The sequence below is a fragment of the Dendropsophus ebraccatus genome, chromosome 14 (assembly GCF_027789765.1).
Source record: "Dendropsophus ebraccatus isolate aDenEbr1 chromosome 14, aDenEbr1.pat, whole genome shotgun sequence".
In the NCBI taxonomy this organism is placed as follows: domain Eukaryota; kingdom Metazoa; phylum Chordata; class Amphibia; order Anura; family Hylidae; genus Dendropsophus; species Dendropsophus ebraccatus.
In genome coordinates this window covers 5,652,888-5,672,556 of record NC_091467.1, presented here as the reverse complement: position 1 = coordinate 5,672,556, position 19,669 = coordinate 5,652,888, and the positions used below count along the sequence as shown (strand labels likewise).

Below are 19,669 nucleotides of genomic sequence, written 5' to 3'. Positions count from 1 at the left end.
TATATATGGTGTAGTTGGTGTAGAAGTTGCTGTACCCGTGTGCCCGGTCCTCTGTATGTATGGTGTAGTTGGTGTAGAGGCCGCTGTACCCGTGTGCCCGGTCCTCTGTATATATGGTGTAGTTGGTGTAGAAGTTGCTGTACCCGTGTGCCCGGTCCTCTGTATATATGGTGTAGTTGGTGTAGAGGCCGCTGTACCCGTGTGTATCTCCCGGTCCTCTGTATATATGGTGTAGTTGGTGTAGAGGCCGCTGTACCCGTGTGCCCGGTCCTCTGTATATATGGTGTAGTTGGTGTAGAGGCCGCTGTACCCGTGTGTGTGCCCGGTCCTCTGTATGTATGTTGTAGTTGGTGTAGAGGCCGCTGTACCCGTGTGTATCTCCCGGTCCTCTGTATGTATGTTGTAGTTGGTGTAGAGGCCGCTGTACCCCTGTGTGCCCGGTCCTCTGTATGTATGTTGTAGTTGGTGTAGAGGCCGCTGTACCCGTGTGTATCTCCCGGTCCTCTGTATATATGGTGTAGTTGGTGTAGAGGCCGCTGTACCCGTGTGTATCTCCCGGTCCTCTGTATATATGGTGTAGTTGGTGTAGAAGCCGCTGTACCCCTGTGTGCCCGGTCCTCTGTATGTATGTTGTAGTTGGTGTAGAGGCCGCTGTACCCCTGTGTGCCCGGTCCTCTGTATGTATGTTGTAGTTGGTGTAGAGGCCGCTGTACCCCTGTGTGCCCGGTCCTCTGTATGTATGTTGTAGTTGGTGTAGAGGCCGCTGTACCCCTGTGTGCCCGGTCCTCTGTATGTATGTTGTAGTTGGTGTAGAGGCCGCTGTACCCGTGTGTGTGCCCGGTCCTCTGTATATATGGTGTAGTTGGTGTAGAAGTTGCTGTACCCGTGTGTGTGCCCGGTCCTCTGTATATATGGTGTAGTTGGTGTAGAAGTTGCTGTACCCGTGTGCCCGGTCCTCTGTATATATGGTGTAGTTGGTGTAGAGGCCGCTGTACCCGTGTGCCCGGTCCTCTGTATATATGGTGTAGTTGGTGTAGAGGCCGCTGTACCCGTGTGTGCCCGGTCCTCTGTATATATGATGTAGAGGCCGCTGTACCCGTGTTTATCTCCTGGTCCTCTGTATATATGGTGTAGAGGCCGCTGTACCCATGTGTACCCGGTCCTCTGTATATATGATGTAGAGGCCGCTGTACCCATTTGTACCCGGTCCTCTGTATATATGATGTAGAGGCCGCTGTACCCGTGTGTATCTCCTGGTCCTCTGTATATATGATGTAGAGGCCGCTGTACCCGTGTGTATCTCCTGGTCCTCTGTATATATGATGTAGAAGCCGTTGTGGCCGGGTTACAGGCCTCCCCATCTCACATGGAGCTGCCACCTTTGTTCCGGCCATCATGTCTGTGTGATGTTAATCCTGCCAGTCTCTTCCCCTCTGCATTCTCACTAGACATTTGTTTTTCATCTACTATTGCTGAAATACGGGCGATTCCTCCTTTTGCTCTTCTGCTTTTGGTAGCAACGAAGTCCACATCTGCCCTTCTTCTATAAACTGCTTCCATCTTAGCTCCAGTGCAGGGATGGGGCAGTGCATTGCTGCCAGACGCCATCTTAAGAGGCTGCACAAGGTCCATAGCCCTGGCTGAGTAACACTGTGATAGGTGAGTCCTCGGCTTATTCCTTGCCTCTTGTTCATGTGCTGTGTACGCTAGAGCAGGGGGCACATCTGGGCTTTTTTCTATCATTTCACACACATGTCACCTATGTATCCTATGGGTTTCATTCATAGTTACAGATGTGAGACATGGAGAGCGAGCCCAGATCTGTGTGTGACATTACAGGTTTCTATCCATTAAATGTTGCACTCAAGTGCAGAAGCCATGGGGTGAAAGAACAGATTTTATTGTCCTGAAATAGAAAGGGTTAATTCAAGGCAGATGGGGTGAAGGGAATAGCTTACATTCTGTCCAGTGTTCTTCCTAGACAGGCAGCTGAAGCTTTATACTTGTACATAGAGCCGGCTGGGTTTGCTGATGTGAAATCTCTATAGCGTATTACCAATAATAATGTGTGCAGGTACCCTCCATGCTGTGTGTGTGCGTGCACATTATTAACCCTTTCCCTGTCACAGTCCAGGATGCAGGTACCCTCCATGCTAAGTGTGTGCATGCACATTATTAACCATTTCCCTATTACAGTGCAGGATGCAGGTACCCTCCATGCTGAGTGTGTGCATGCACATTATTAACCCTTTCCCTATTACAGTGCAGGATGCAGGTACCCTCCATGCTGAGTGTGTGCATGCACATTATTAACCCTTTCCCTATTACAGTGCAGGATGCAGGTACCCTCCATGCTGAGTGTGTGCATGCACATTAATAACCCTTTCCCTATCTGAGTGCAGGATGCAGATGTCCTCCATGCTCAGTGTGTGCATGCACATTAATAACCCTTTCCCTGTCACAGTCCAGGATGCAGGTACCCTCCATACTCAGCGTGTGCATGCACATTAATGCATAATAACCCTTTCCTTATCACAGTCCGGGATGCAAGTATGTTCCATTCTCAGTGTGTGCATGCACATTGATGCATAATAACCCTTTCCCTTTCACAGTCCAGGATGCAGGTACCCTCCATACTCAGCGTGTGCATGCACATTAATGCATGATAACCCTTTCCTTATCACAGTCCGGGATGCAAGTATCCTCCGTTCTCAGTGTGTGCATGCACATTGATGCATAATAACCCTTTCCCTTTCACAGTCCAGGATGCAGGTACCCTCGGTGTGTGCATGCACATTAATAACCCTTTCCCTTTCACAGTCCAGGATGCAGGTACCCTCGGTGTGTGCATGCACATTGATGCATAATAACCCTTTCCTTATCACAGTCCAGGATGCAAGTATCCTCCATTCTCAGTGTGTGCATGCACATTAATAACCCTTTCCCTGTCACGGTCCAGGATGCAGGTACCCTCGGCATGTGCATGCACATTGATGCATGATAACCCTTTCCTTATCACTGTCCAGGACTTCCCGGTGGATCCTGCATTAAGATTTCAGGCAACAACAAATTCTTGTGCTTTAAAAAAAAAAAACCCTCTCCCCTCCCCCATCAATCTTACCTTCCTGAGACTGTCTCAATCTGGTGCAGCCTTCTCATCGGAGAGGTTATTTCAAGTGTGCGTATCCATATTGAGTGAAAGGCTTTGTAAATGACTAAGTGACTGCACGAGAGGCGGCTGCTGCTGCTGCTTTGCTCTGGATCATGGAGACTGTCATGTGTATGGGAAGGTGCCCGGGGATCAGAGGGTTTACATGTTTATTAAAGATGGTTTTTTTCTTATTAATATGGAGCTGGGTGTAGATGCTCTGCAGGACTGGCCATGTCTCCTGAATCCTGCACCACTTCTTATTGTTGGCATCTCCATCAACATGTATGGCTTTCCTACCTGTACACAAAGCCTAGGGCTGCTGCTCCCATTCATCCTGGGAGCTGTCACCTATCTGGTCTCTGTCTATGTGTCTGGGGGGTCAGGGCTGCGTGCCAATGACATGACGGGGTCACTTACTCTCTCTCTTTGTCTCCCACAGTTTGGCAGAGGAGGAAGTGAAGACTGAGCCGGAGGTGGTGGAGGGAATGGATGTCACCACTCGATCCAAAGGTGAGGAACATTTCTGCCGTTTCACATCTGCTCTTCTCTTCATCTACACTTCCACAATGTCACCCTGATGGCATATGGCTGAAGTGGGCTGGGTGTGGGCTTTATGGGGTTAACCCCTTTCACTGCCATGGCCATTTAGCTTAATCCTCCGGGAAAGTCCGATCAGCAGATGTGTAGGCTGGAGCAGCCGCTTGTCTCTTTCCTATTATCTCTGCATTAAAGGGGTTATCCAACGTTAGAAAAACATGGCCGCTTTCTCCCAGAGACAGCACCACTCTCGTCTCTGGGTCGGGTGTAGTTTTGTAACTGTTCCATTGAAGTGAATGGAGCCTAATTGCAAACCACACCTGAACTGGAGACGAGAATGGTGCTGTCTCTGGAAGAAAGCGGCCATGGTTTTGTAGCGCTGGATAACCCCTTTAATATGGAGGCCACTAGTAAAGGTTTTGTGTGCGTGTGGGGGGGGGCTGGCTGCCTCCTGGCGGCTTGCACTCCGCATGCTTAATGTTAGCCCAGGAGAGGCCATTGCTAGTGTAAAAATGAGTAGGATCATGTCTCTGAGGACACTTTGTAACTTTGTGACATGGGACACTCTGTTTGATCAAATAGTTTGCTAAGATCCTCAATTTTTATTATCTGTAGAACAGGTATTTGTCGCATGTACACTGGGGGGGGGGGGGTAGGTACGCACTTGCACCTGTAGGTTGCTGTTGCACTTTCAGTTTTTTTGTCTTTATCTCTGTATACCCGTGACTCACGCCAATGTATAGTCATATATAGTCATGCAGTGACATACAATTGGCCACAATGCAAACAAAGGTATATATGTATACTTTATAAATAAGGTACACATGCCTCTCCTAGAAGGCTTATGGGGGAGGGGTGTAGTCTATAGCTATGTTCTGCACATCTGTTGAGAGCTTCCCTAGCACTTTAAGGCCTCTTGCACACGTCCATGGATCAGGAAGCGTCAGGAGACCATGAGTATTTCCTCACTCATACACCACAACGCTGGGGAAGGAGCGGCCTTTTGTGGCAGGAGGCATAATGCTGAAAAGTGGTTGACAGGGCCGGGAGCACACAGCTTCGCCTTTAACTGTATGCACTCCTGATAATGACCAGGTGCAGCACTCTGCAGCACTTTCCTGGCCGCTGATGCTGATCTGCAATTCTGCATGGTCCCTTTGGGTTGATTCTGTGGTCGCTTAGAAAAAATGTGCAAGAACCGTTACTGTGCAAGGAGTGGCGTTTCTAGCAGTGATTGTGGAGTTGCCCTTTAAGTGGCACAGCTGCTGCTCCTCTGTGGCCGTACGGTTGTGTCTTCCTGTGTGTTACCACATGAGAAGTGCAGCAGATGGCGGCGGTCCCATCCAGTCTAAATAAAGAACTCGACACTTCTACAACCCCCTCCCCCCAGGTTTATTACAGTCGCTGCCCTGTGATGTTATTATAGACGTGTCCCAGGTAACCCTGCTGTAATATCACACAGTCCGCCACCTCCTATCACCTCCATACCACAATGACTGTCAGTGATAGGAGGCATGCTGTGTAACCCCCATAGTTTAGACCATCAGATAGGCAGCACTTACAAGGCTCCATTTTGTTTACTTCATCAGCTGTGTCCTTAAAATGGTGGTTAGAGGAATTGTTGGCAGATCTGCTGCAGCCCACACAGATGTGATCCTGTCACGTGGGGACAGTGCGGAGTATTGATCACTATGAACAGTGCTCCATTCACCCTAGGACCCTGAGAGAGGCTGACACTGCTGAGGGAGACGAGGGGTCTCATTATAAGACAGGCAGGGGCAGACACATGGTCACGCACTTGCACACCCAGCTTTCCCAGGCTCCATACCCCTATATCACCACAGACCCTCAGTGCCGGCTCACATACAAGGAAGGGGCAGCAGCAGATCAGGGGTATTGTTACCTCCCATTTACCCTGGTATTTACCCTTTTCCTGAGGGTTCTCTGCCCATACACAGGAGGGGGATAGCCTGGTACCTCTCAGGTGAAATTACAGAATATAATGGATGATATATCTGTCTGATGAGAGACTGGTCAGTGTGATTGGGGTTTGGACCCCTCCCCCCCCTTTAAGCATCAGACAATTATATTGAAGCTTTTCCAATCCTTAGTTTGCCTTGGCCTGGCTGCATTGTGTGACCGCGTATCTAGCCCAGGCCTGGCCGCATTGTGTGACCGCGTGTCTAGCCCGGGCCTGGCCGCATTGTGTGACCGCGTGTCTAGCCCGGGCCTGGCCGCGTTGTGTGACCGCGTATCTAGCCCGGGCCTGGCCGCGTTGTGTGACCGCGTAACTAGCCCGGGCCTGGCCGCGTTGTGTGACCGCGTATCTAGCCGGGGCCTGGCCGCGTTGTGTGACCGCGTATCTAGCCCGGGCCTGGCCGCGTTGTGTGACCGCTTATCTAGCCCGGGCCTGGCCGCATTGTGTGACCGCGTATCTAGCCTGGGCCTGGCCGCGTTGTGTGACCGCGTATCTAGCCCGGGCCTAGCCGCGTTGTGTGACCGCGTATCTAGCCTTGGCCTGGCCGCGTTGTGTGACCGCGTATCTAGCCTTGGCCTGGCCGCGTTGTGTGACCGTGTATCGAGCCTTGGCCTGGCCGCATCATGTGACTGTGCATCTAGCCTTGGCCTGACCGCGTTGTGTGACTGCGTACCTAGCCTGGGCCTGGCCGCGTTGTGTGACCGCGTATCTAGCCTTGGCCTGGCCGCGTTGTGTGACCGCGTATCTAGCCTTGGCCTGGCCGCGTTGTGTGACCGCGTATCTAGCCTTGGCCTGGCCGCGTTGTGTGACCGTGTATCGAGCCTTGGCCTGGCCGCATCATGTGACTGTGCATCTAGCCTTGGCCTGACCGCGTTGTGTGACTGCGTACCTAGCCTGGGCCTGGCCGCGTTGTGTGACCGCGTATCTAGCCTGGGCCTGGCCGCGTTGTGTGACCGCGTATCTAGCCTTGGCCTGGCCGCGTTGTGTGACCGTGTATCGAGCCTTGGCCTGGCCGCATCATGTGACTGTGCATCTAGCCTTGGCCTGACCGCGTTGTGTGACTGCGTACCTAGCCTGGGCCTGGCCGCGTTGTGTGACCGTGTATCTAGCCCGGGCCTGGCCGCGTTGTGTGACCGTGCATCTAGACCGGGCCTGGCCGCGTTGTGTGACCGTGTATCGAGCCCGGGCCTGGCCGCATCATGTGACTGTGCATCTAGCTTAGGATAGATGTCCTGTCCCTTTAGTGTGAATGTTTTTCTCTGGGGTGGGGGAGGGGAGGCTGTTGCACATTCGGCCGCTGTGGGTGGAGGGGAGGCTGTTGCACACTCGGCCGCTGTGGGGTGAGGGGCAACCTTGCAGCACTGAACACTTCTTCCCTATACTAATACCTGGGAATATCCCATGGTACACAGAGCCCACCCGCAGCCCCCACTGTCAGTGTCACATCTCGGACAGAGTGTGACGTCATATTTTCCATGGTAACACGTTTGTGTGTGTGTGCAGGGTCCGCTGTGCGCCTCTTCCCTGAGGAGTCGGGAACAATGGCTTCTTTGTCCTCTTCTTGCTTCGCTCCCTCAGATGGAATGTTTTCTCCCACTTATTCTCAGGGTTCAGGAACGTGACCGACACCCCCCCCCCCCCCCTATATGTTATAATATAGAGTCTAGGGGCACGTGTGGTTATATCGGATCCCAGCTCTATAACCACAGGCCAGGGCAGGCATTTTTAGATCCATCATGTGATCTGTTAGGTTAGATGTGGTCTTTGTGGTGATCTATACTCAGATTCCAGTGATTGTTACCTGTTCTGGATTACTGGTAGGGAAGGCAGCAGGTAAGCTCATTAAATATGGCGGATTCAGGGAGGGGAGGGATAGAGAGGGGGGTCTGGAGAGGGGGAGGGATAGGGAGAGGGGTCTGGAGGGGGGAGGGGAGGGATAGGGATAGGGAGAGGGGTCTGGAGGGAGAGGGGGAGGGATAGGGATAGGGAGAGGGGTCTGGGGAGGTATAGGGAGGGGAGGGGAGAGATAAAGAGGAAGGTCTACAGAGGGGGAGGGATAGAGAGAGGGGGAGGGATAGAGAGAGGGGGAGGGATAGAGAGAGGGGTCTGGAGAGGGAGAGGGGTCTGGAGAGAGGGGGAGGGATAGAGAGAGGGATTCTGGGGAGGGGAGGGATAGAGAGAGGGGGAGGGGTGGGATAGAGAGAGGGGGAGGGGTGGGATAGAGAGAGGGGGTCTGGAGAGGGGGAGGGATAGAGAGAGGGGGGAGGGAGAGGGGAAGGGATAGAGAGAGGGGTCTGGAGAGGGGGGGGATAGAGAGGGATTCTGGGGAGGGGAGGGATAGAGAGAGGGGGAGGGGAGGTATAGGGAGAGGGGTTTGGAGATGTATAGGGAGAGGGAGAGGGGTCTTTAGAGGTATAGAGAGGGGGAGGGGAGGGATAAAGAGGAAGGTCTACAGAGGGGGAGGAATGGGATAGAGAGGGGGGTTTGGAGAGGGGGAGGGATCTGGAGAGGGATACAGAGAGGGGGAGGGATACAGAGAGGGGTCTGGAGAGGGGGAGGGGAGGGATAGAGAGGGATTCTGGGGAGGGGAGGGATAGAGAGAGGGGGAGGGGTGGGATAGAGAGAGGGGTCTGGAGAGGGGGAGGGGAGGGATAGAGAGAGGGGTCTGGAGAGGGGGAGGGGAGGGATAGAGAGAGGGGTCTGGAGAGGGTTCACTGGAAAAGGTTCACAAGGTACCAAATAAATGACATTGAGCGGGCGTCACTGGACTTCATTGGTTCCATGTGTCACTAGGATAGCTGGGTGGCCAGCACTGCCATTACTGCTCGCTCCCACACCCATCCATGTTTCCCATATTCTATATTGCTCATTAGTAACCTATGGAGAGCCGCCCTGCCAAAATATTACACACAGGGTGACTCTCACTAGACTTAATGTCACACTGATTTTACACACACTATATAATATATATACCACCCCAGTGTATGTGTATAATATATATCTGTATACCACCCCAGTGTATGTGGTTTCCTCTATAGTCTCGCATTGTCCTGATGTTATCACATCCCCAGCGCTCTCTCCTCCCCTATTAGCAGGCCCTAATCCTGCATGGACGCTGTGGGGGGAGGGTGGTGGGTGGGTTAACCCCTCCTGTTCCAGGGCACACCATTAATGCAGCCAGGAAAGAAGGTGTCAGGGTAAAGAGTCATGTATTACAATCTACCTCCAGCTGCTTTATATAATTACTGACTGTATACACTGCCTTCTATTATTACTGACTATATACACTGCCTTCTATTGTTACTGACTATATACACTGCCTTCTATTGTTACTGACTGTATACACTGCCTTCTATTATTACTGACTGTATACACTGCCTTCTATTATTACTGACTGTATACACTGCCTTCTATTATTACTGACTGTATACACTGCCTTCTATTATTACTGACTGTATATACTGCCTTCTATAACTGACTGTATACACTGCCTTCTATTATTACTGACTGTATACACTGCCTTCTATTATTACTGACTGTATATACTGCCTTCTATAACTGACTGTATACACTGCCTTCTATTATTACTGACTGTATATACTGCCTTCTATTATTACTGACTGTATACACTGCCTTCTATTATTACTGACTGTATACACTGCCTTCTATTATTACTGACTGTATACACTGCCTTCTATTATTACTGACTGTATATACTGCCTTCTATAACTGACTGTATACACTGCCTTCTATTATTACTGACTGTATATACTGCCTTCTATAACTGACTGTATACACTGCCTTCTATTACTGACTGTATACACTGCCTTCTATTATTACTGACTGTATATACTGCCTTCTATTATTACTGACTGTATACACTGCCTTCTATTATTACTGACTGTATACACTGCCTTCTATTACTGACTGTATACACTGCCTTCTATTACTGACTGTATACACTGCCTTCTATTATTACTGACTGTATACACTGCCTTCTATTGTTACTGACTGTAAATACTGCCTTCTATAACTGACTGTATACACTGCCTTTTATTATTACTGACTGTATATACTGCCTTCTATAACTGACTGTATACACTGCCTTCTATTATTACTGACTGTATACACAGCAACATGGGTCCGTCCCTTTAAGAGTGACGCGGGACCTGTCCCTTTATGAGAGACCTGGGTCCTTATAATGGTAAAGAAAGATCATTGCTCGGTTACCATGACAATCTTACTCATGTCAGTGAGACAAAATCGTTAAGGACCTTCCATATATTACATCTTCTATTGGCCGATAGTGGACATGTGATTGTGTGGATGTTGTAGACATTGCCTGACAAGACCTTAGAGTTCCTATTGGCTGCTATATTTCAGCTATTTGCATATGTGCTGTGACTGGCTGTCAGCGTTTACAGTTTGACCATTATTTCCAATGGGCCATTATTTTCTATGGGAAATTCGGGGTCTTTAAACGTAAATTTCTTAAAAACGAAAAATCGCACACCTCACACCACCGAGGACTTTGAAACTCAGTGTGAACGAAGTCTGTGCGCAAAGCGGTTCGGGCTGTATTACGCGCTGGAAGAAACGGAAGAAGAATACGGATTACAATACAGGGATTTTCAAGCACTATAAATATTTATAAGGGTACAAACCCACTTGACGTATTTGCTGCGTGAATCAGTCTTAAAAATAAGCAGGCAAAACGCAGGTTGGCTTTATACAATTGTTCTGTGTTAAAATACGCAATTGCGTATTTTTGAAGCGTGAAGCTACATGCGTTTTTTCGCACAGGTTGTTAACAACTGATGCTTTGCTAACAACAAGCTTCATGCTTCAAAAATACGCAATTGCGTATTTTAACACAGAACAATTGTATAAAGCCAACCTGCGTTTTGCCTGCTTATTTTTAAGACTGATTCACGCAGCAAATACGTCAAGTGGGTTTGTACCCTTAATCCTATCTGTAATATTCTATAGATTCTGTCTCACAGGTGAAGTTACCGACCAGAAAGATTAACAACTCCCCCCCCATTCTGTGTAGGTATACATCAGTGTATTATATACTTATTATCCCCCTGTATGAGTGTGTATATATCTCTCCTCTGTGTAGGTATACAGCAGTGTATTATATACTTATTATCCTCCTGTATGAGTGTATATATATCTCTCCTCTATAGACTATAGTCTATAGACTATAGAGGAAACCACATACACTGGGGTGGTATACAGATATATATTATACACATACACTGGGGTGGTATATATATTATATAGTGTGTGTAAAATCAGTGTGACATTAAGTCTAGTGAGAGTCGCCCTGTGTGTAATATTTTGGCAGGGCGGCTCTCCATAGGTTACTAATGAGCAATATAGAATATGGGAAACATGGATGGGTGTGGGAGCGAGCAGTAATGGCAGTGCTGGCCACCCAGCTATCCTAGTGACACATGGAACCAATGAAGTCCAGTGACGCCCGCTCAATGTCATTTATTTGGTACCTTGTGAACCTTTTCCAGTGAACCCTCTCCAGACCCCTCTCTCTATCCCTCCCCCTCTCCAGACCCCTCTCTCTATCCCACCCCTCCCCCTCTCCAGACCCCTCTCTCTATCCCTCCCCCTCTCCAGACCCCTCTCTCTATCCCACCCCTCCCCCTCTCTCTATCCCTTCCCATCCCCAGAATCCCTCTCTATCCCTCCCCCCCCCTCTTCAGACCCCTCTCTCTATCCCTCCCCTCCCCCTCTCCAGACACCTCTCTCTATCCCTCCCCTCCCCCTCTCCAGACACCTCTCTGAATCCCTCCCCCCCCCTCTTCAGACCCCTCTCTCTATCCCTCCCCTCCCCCTCTCCAGACCCCTCTCTCTATCCTTCCCCCTCTCTGTATCCCTCCCCCTCTCCAGATCCCTCTCTCTATCCCTCCCCCTCTCCAAACCCCCCTCTCTATCCCATTCCTCCCCCTCTGTAGACCTTCCTCTTTATCCCTCCCCTCCCCCTCTCTATACCTCTAAAGACCCCTCTCCCTCTCCCTATACCTCTCCCTCTCCAAACCCCTCTCCCTATCCCACCCCTCCCCCTCTCTCTATCCCTCCCCTCCCCAGAATCCCTCTCTCTATCCCCCCCCCTCTCCAGACCCCTCTCTCTATCCCTCCCCTCCTCTGTGCAGTGTATTATATACTTATTATCCTCCTGTATGAGTGTGTATATATCTCTCCATTCTGTGTAGGTATACAGCAGTGTGTTATATACTTGTTATCCTCCTGTATAAGTGTGTGTATATATATCTCCATTCTGTGTAGGTATACAGCAGTGTATTTTATATACTTATTATACTCCTGTATGATATAGATGCGTACGTCTGTGACAGTCATTGATATTCTGCTCTATGTTGTGCAGGACCTGCTGTAACGTATCAGGAGGGATTATCTCAGGATCATGGAGACAGTCGGCAGTCTGGTGAGTAGCGGCCATCTTGGTGTAATAACAGTTCATGTTATTATTGTCATGGGCTTATAGGCTTCTTGTTTTTCACATGCCTGAACCTTAGAGGTAATGGCATTGTGTGGGGCTGTGGGATACACCAGGGATATGTGACAGGACTGCCGTATACGCTAGGGATGTGTGATGGGACTGTGGCGTAAACTAGGGATGTGTGATGGGACTGTGGCGTACACTAGGGATGTGTGATGGGACTGTGGTGTACACTAGGGATGTGTGACGGGACTGTGGTGTACACTAGGGATGTGTGATGGGACTGTGGTGTACACTAGGGATGTGTGATGGGACCCCTGCATACACTAGGGTTGTGTGATGGGACTGTGGCGTACACTAGGGATGTGTGATGGGACTGTGGTGTACACTAGGGGTCTGTGATGGGTCCACCGGATACACTAGGGATGTGTGATGAGTTCGTCGGATACACTAGGGATGTGTGCCGGGACTGTGGTGTACACTAGGGGTCTGGGATGGGACTGTGGCGTACACTAGGGATGTGTGATGGGACTGTGGTGTACACTAGGGATGTGTGATGGGACTGTGGCGTACACTAGGGATGTGTGATGGGACTGCCATGTACACTAGGGATGTGTGATGGGACTGCCATGTACACTAGGGATGTGTGATGGGACTGTGGCGTACACTAGGATTTGTGATGGGACTGCCGTGTACACTAGGGATGTGTGATGGGACTGCCGTGTACACTAGGAGTCTGTGATGGGACTGGCGTACACTAGGGATGTGTGATGGGACTGCCATGTACACTAGGGATGTGTGATGGGACTGTGGCGTACACTAGGGATGTGTGATGGGACTGTGGCGTACACTAGGGGTCTGGGATGGGACTGTGGTGTACACTAGGGATGTGTGATGGGACTGTGGCGTACACTAGGGATGTGTGATGGGACTGTGGCGTACACTAGGAATGTGTGATGGGACTGTGGCTTACACTAGGGGTCTGGGATGGGACTGTGGTGTACACTAGGGATGTGTGATGGGACTGTGGTGTACACTAGGGATGTGTGATGGGACTGTGGCTTACACTAGGGGTCTGGGATGGGACTGTGGTGTACACTAGGGATGTGTGATGGGACTGCTGTGTACACTAGGGATGTGTGATGGGACTGCTGTGTACACTAGGGATGTGTGATGGGACTGCCGTGTACACTAGGGATGTGTGATGGGACTGCCATGTACACTAGGGATGTGTGACTGGTCCGCTGGGTACACTAGGGATGTGTGATGGGACTGTGGCATACACTAGGGATGTGTGAGGGGTCCGCTGGGTACACTAGGGATGTGTGATGGGACTGTGGCGTACACTAGGGATGTGTGATGGGACTGTGGCGTACACTAGGGATGTGTGATGGGACTGTGGTGTACACTAGGGATGTGTGACGGGACTGTGGCGTACACTAGAGATGTGTGATGGGACTGTGGTGTACACTAGGGATGTGTGACGGGACTGTGGTGTACACCAGGGATGTGTGACGGGACTGTGGTGTACACTAGGGATGTGTGATGGGACTGTGGCATACACTAGGGATGTGTGATGGGACTGTGGCGTACACTAGGGATGTGTGATGGGACTGTGGCGTACACTAGGGATGTGTGATGGGACTGTGGTGTACACTAGGGATGTGTGACGGGACTGTGGCGTACACTAGAGATGTGTGATGGGACTGTGGTGTACACTAGGGATGTGTGACGGGACTGTGGTGTACACTAGGGGTCTGTGATGGGACTGTGGTGTACACTAGGGGTCTGTGATGGGACTGTGGTGTACACTAGGGGTCTGTGATGGGACTGTGGTGTACACTAGGGGTCTGTGATGGGACTGTGGCGTACACTAGGGATGTGTGATGGGACTGTGGCGTACACCAGGGATGTGTGACGGGACTGTGGTGTACACTAGGGATGTGTGATGGGACTGCTGTGTACACCAGGGATGTGTGACGGGACTGTGGTGTACACTAGGGATGTGTGACGGGACTGTGGTGTACACTAGGGATGTGTGATGGGACTGTGGTGTACACTAGGGGTCTGGGATGGGACTGTGGCGTACACTAGGGATGTGTGATGGGACTGTGGCGTACACCAGGGATGTGTGACGGGACTGTGGTGTACACCAGGGATGTGTGATGGGACCCCTGCGTACACTAGGGATGTGTGACGGGACTGTGGTGTACACTAGGGATGTGTGACGGGACTGTGGTGTACACTAGGGGTCTGGGATGGGACTGTGGTGTACACTAGGGGTCTGGGATGGGACTGTGGTGTACACTAGGGATGTGTGATGGGACCCCTGCGTACACTAGGGATGTGTGACGGGACTGTGGTGTACACCAGGGATGTGTGATGGGACCCCTGCGTACACTAGGGATGTGTGACGGGACTGTGGTGTACACTAGGGATGTGTGACGGGACTGTGGTGTACACTAGGGGTCTGGGATGGGACTGTGGTGTACACTAGGGATGTGTGATGGGACCCCTGCGTACACTAGGGATGTGTGACGGGACTGTGGTGTACACCAGGGATGTGTGATGGGACCCCTGCGTACACTAGGGATGTGTGACGGGACTGTGGTGTACACTAGGGATGTGTGATGGGACTGTGGTGTACACTAGGGGTCTGGGATGGGACTGTGGTGTACACTAGGGATGTGTGACGGGACTGTGGCGTACACTAGGGATGTGTGACGGGACTGTGGTGTACACTAGGGATGTGTGATGGGACCCCTGCGTACACTAGGGATGTGTGACGGGACTGTGGTGTACACTAGGGATGTGTGATGGGACTGTGGTGTACACTAGGGATGTGTGATGGGACCCCTGCGTACACTAGGGATGTGTGACGGGACTGTGGTGTACACTAGGGATGTGTGATGGGACTGTGGTGTACACTAGGGATGTGTGATGGGACCCCTGCGTACACTAGGGATGTGTGATGGGACTGTGGCGTACACTAGGGATGTGTGATGGGACTGTGGCGTACACTAGGGATGTGTGATGGGACCCCTGCGTACACTAGGGATGGTGTCCACTCTTTCTGAAAATGTTGTGAGGCGACTTCTCTCTCTCATTATTCCCGGCTTTGTGCGGCTTCCTCTAATGACTTCCCACAATCCTTAGGGGCTGTAACCTGATCTGTCATGCATTACTTAGAAGGAGCTCAAAGCAAATATTCAGGGCCCAGCAAAGACGCTGCCCCCTCCCCCATCGGGATGAAGAGGAATGTGTACAATGCTGCTTTATATTCCAGTCTATGTATATAACGTCAGGTAACCCATCCAGAGTCGCCCCATCTCTTATACTCCGGCTATATCCAGTGCGATAACGTCAGGTAACCCGTCCAGAGTCGCCCGATCTCTTATACTCCGGCTATATCCAGTGACGTAACGTCAGGTAACCCATCCAGAGTCGCCCCATCTCTTATACTCCGGCTATATCCAGTGACATAAAGTGAGGTAACCCATCCAGAGTCGCCCCATCTCTTATACTCCGGCTATATCCATTGACATAACATCAGGTAACCCATCCAGAGTTGCCCCATCTCTTATACTCCGGCTATATCCAGTGACATAACGTCAGGTAACCCATCCAGAGTCGCCCCATCTCTTATACTCCGGCTATATCCAGTGACATAACGTCAGGTAACCGATCCAGAGTCGCCCCATCTCTTATACTCCGGCTATATCCAGTGACATAACGTCAGGTAACCCATCCAGAGTCGCCCCATCTCTTATACTCCGGCTATATCCATTGACATAACATCAGGTAACCCATCCAGAGTTGCCCCATCTCTTATACTCCGGCTATATCCAGTGACATAACGCCAGGTAACTGATCCAGAGTCGCCCCATCTCTTATACTCCGGCTATATCCAGTGACATAACGTCAGGTAACCCATCCAGAGTCGCCCCATCTCTTATACTCCGGCTATATCCAGTGACATAACGTCAGGTAACCGATCCAGAGTCGCCCCATCTCTTATACTCCGGCTATATCCAGTGACATAACGTCAGGTAACCCATCCAGAGTCGCCCCATCTCTTATACTCCGGCTATATCCAGTGACATAACGTCAGGTAACCCATCCAGAGTTGCCCCATCTCTTATACTCCGGCTATATCCATTGACATAACGTCAGGTAACCCATCCAGAGTCGCCCCATCTCTTATACTCCGGCTATATCCAGTGACATAAAGTCAGGTAACCCATCCAGAGTTGCCCCATCTCTTATACTCCGGCTATATCCAGTGACATAACGTCAGGTAACCGATCCAGAGTCGCCCCATCTCTTATACTCCGGCTATATCCAGTGACGTATCATCAGGTAACCGATCCAGAGTCGCCCCATCTCTTATACTCCGGCTATATCCAGTGACGTATCGTCAGGTAACCCATCCAGAGTCGCCCCATCTCTTATACTCCGGCTATCAGGGCTGTGGAGTCGGTAGGCCGCAGCTCCGACTCCAACTCCAACTCAGACTCCTGAATTTTATCAGGACCGACTCAGACTCCCGACTCCTGCTCCTTCATAAATGGCCGGTCATATACCAGGGGAGTTATCTATCACGCTGGTTCAGCAGCTTCTCCCTAATGTCCTACATGATCCTGGGCGACTTCTGAGGGAATATATACTGTATATACAGCAGCTTCTCCTGTGTGTGCAGTGGATGCAGCCAGTCTCCAGCCTCCATGTCCTGAACTACTCACAACTAAACTAGATGGAGCAGGTGGTCTTTTCTTACTGACAATCCTCTATGTTTCTAACTAAGTATTCACCTTACTTAAAGAAACACTGCTAACAATGCCAGATCCCTGTGATATAGAGAGGGGTCACACATAGTGATATAGAGAGGGCTCACACATAGTGATATAGAGAGGGGTCACACACAGTGGTATAGTAGGTCACTGTGGGGACACACACACACACAGCCTCCTGCAGCTATAGCACACACGCACAGCCTGCTGCAGCCATAGGACACCCACCTGCCCACATAGCCTGCTGCAGCCATAGCACACATACACACACAGCTTGCTGCAGCCATAGCGCGCACCACACACACACATATACACACACACACACACACACACACACTTGGCTTGCTGCGGCCATAGCACACATACACACAGCCTGCTGCAGTCATAGCACACACACACACACACACACGCACACCACACACAGCCTACTGCAGCCATAGCACACACACAGCTGCAGCCATAGAACACTGAAGAAAAACACACAATCTTCCCCCAGAGAGAGAACACCACACTGAGGACAGAGGTTACAGCTACACTACGTATGTCTCTCCTCCTCCTCTATTACACAGGATATCTTCATATTACACTGCTGCTCATATACAGTCATCCAGCATCCAGGAAGAGAACAGCACAGATCTCCCCTCACACAATGGACTCTTCCAGCTCAGAAACAAGCTGCAAAATAGTGACCGACAACATCTCCCTGACCACCCTTATGTAATAGGGCCAGTGTCCTATTACTGATATATTCCCCGACCACCCTTATGTAATAGGGCCAGTGTCCTATTACTGATATATTCCCTGACCACCCTTATGTAATAGGGCCAGTGTCCTATTACTGATATATTCCCCGACCACCCTTATGTAATAGGGCCAGTGTCCTATTACTGATATATTCCCCGACCACCCTCATCTAATAGGGCCAGTGTCCTATTACTGATATATTCCCCGACCACCCTTATGTAATAGGGCCAGTGTCCTATTACTGATATATTCCCCGACCACCCTTATGTAATAGGGCCAGTGTCCTATTACTGATATATTCCCCGACCACCCTTATGTAATAGGGCCGGTGTCCTATTACTGATATATTCCCCGACCACCCTTATGTAATAGGGCCAGTGTCCTATTACTGATATATTCCCCGACCACCCTTATGTAATAGGGCCGGTGTCCTATTACTGATATATTCCCCGACCACCCTTATGTAATAGGGCCAGTGTCCTATTAGAATGTTGCTCATAATGTATATTCATGAGCAAAACTTGTAAAATTCATATCAAAATTCAATTCTACATTTTCTAAAGATTTTTTTTAATTTGGAGTCGGTACATTTTTTTTTCCGACTCCAGCCAAAACGAACTCTGACTCCACAGCCCTGCCGGCTATATCCAGTGACGTAACGTCAGGTAACTGATCCAGAGTCGCCCCATCTTTTATACTCCGGCTATGTCCAGTGACATAACGTCAGGTAACTGATCCAGAGTCGCCCCATCTCTTATACTCCGGCTATATCCAGTGACATAACGTCAGGTAACTGATCCAGAGTCGCCCCATCTCTTATACTCCGGCTATATCCAGTGACATAACGTCAGGTAACTGATCCAGAGTCGCCCCATCTTTTATACTCCGGCTATATCCAGTGACATAACGCCAGGTAACCGTTCCAGAGTCGCCCCATCTTTTATACTCCGGCTATATCCAGTGACATAACGTCAGGTAACTGATCCAGAGTCGCCCCATCTTTTATACTCCGGCTATATCCAGTGACATAACGCCAGGTAACCGTTCCAGAGTCGCCCCATCTTTTATACTCCGGCTATATCCAGTGACATAACGTCAGGTAACTGATCCAGAGTCGCCCCATCTTTTATACTCCGGCTATATCCAGTGACATAACGTCAGGTAACTGATCCAGAGTCGCGCCATCTTTTATACTCCGGCTATATCCAGTGACGTGGTGGAGGACGGGTTTACCTCCGATCTGACAGACTACAGTTTTTGTCAATGTGGAGTTCAGGCAGCTAGCAGCCCCGTAACTGTCACTAAAAACACGGCGACCTTTTACAGTGCGGTACAAGCTGAAGGGTTCCAAACTACTGTAAGAAGCCATCAATGTCTGAAATCCTGTCCTCGCAGGGTGAAATGCGAGCGTACATCCCCCTACAAAGTCCACCACAATAATAACTTGGGAGGGCAGGTGGGACGCGTCTCCCCCAGCCGATCAGCCGTGACTGAGCCAAGAGCGGGCGCGCACTCCTCACATTTGAAATAGTTTTTCTGCTCTTGTGCCGGCAGCCAATCACAAAGCGTTCTTCTTGGGACTTGGGGTTCCTGCTTGCCTGCCAATTTAATAAGTTGATAGCACTCAAAACACAGCAGAATCTTCTAGAAGTGGTAATACACCACTTCCTGCAGGACATACAGCAGCTGATAAGTACTGGAAGACTGGACATTTTTTAATAGAAGTAAATGACAATCACTGACACTTTTTGGCACTAGTTCATTTGAAAGAATTTTTTTTGTATGCTACCCCTTTAAGTACAGGGTAAAGGCCCTATTCCACGGAACGATTATTGTTCATAAATTCGCTCCAACGACCGCTCATTAACGATCAGTAAATGATTTTTTTTTTTGTGAACGATAACACATAATACATGTGGGAACGTGATCGATTACTAATGATAATGATATTATGATGATTATTTTGCGGTCATTACATGGTCGTTTAAAAC

General features: G+C 50.0%; 1 protein-coding gene across 5 annotated transcripts in view; it reads left to right on the top strand.

Moving 5' to 3' along the window:
- ZMYND8 (zinc finger MYND-type containing 8) overlaps window positions 1–19,669 on the top strand; it is a 61,959-nt gene that overhangs the window by 9,765 nt on the left and 32,525 nt on the right. For all 5 annotated transcript variants that reach the window (XM_069953740.1, XM_069953738.1, XM_069953742.1 and 2 more), the window contains exons 3-4: window positions 3,591–3,661; window positions 12,070–12,129. In XM_069953740.1, the coding sequence (XP_069809841.1) occupies window positions 3,591–3,661; window positions 12,070–12,129 (131 nt within the window). The remainder of the gene's footprint in view (window positions 1–3,590; window positions 3,662–12,069; window positions 12,130–19,669) is intronic.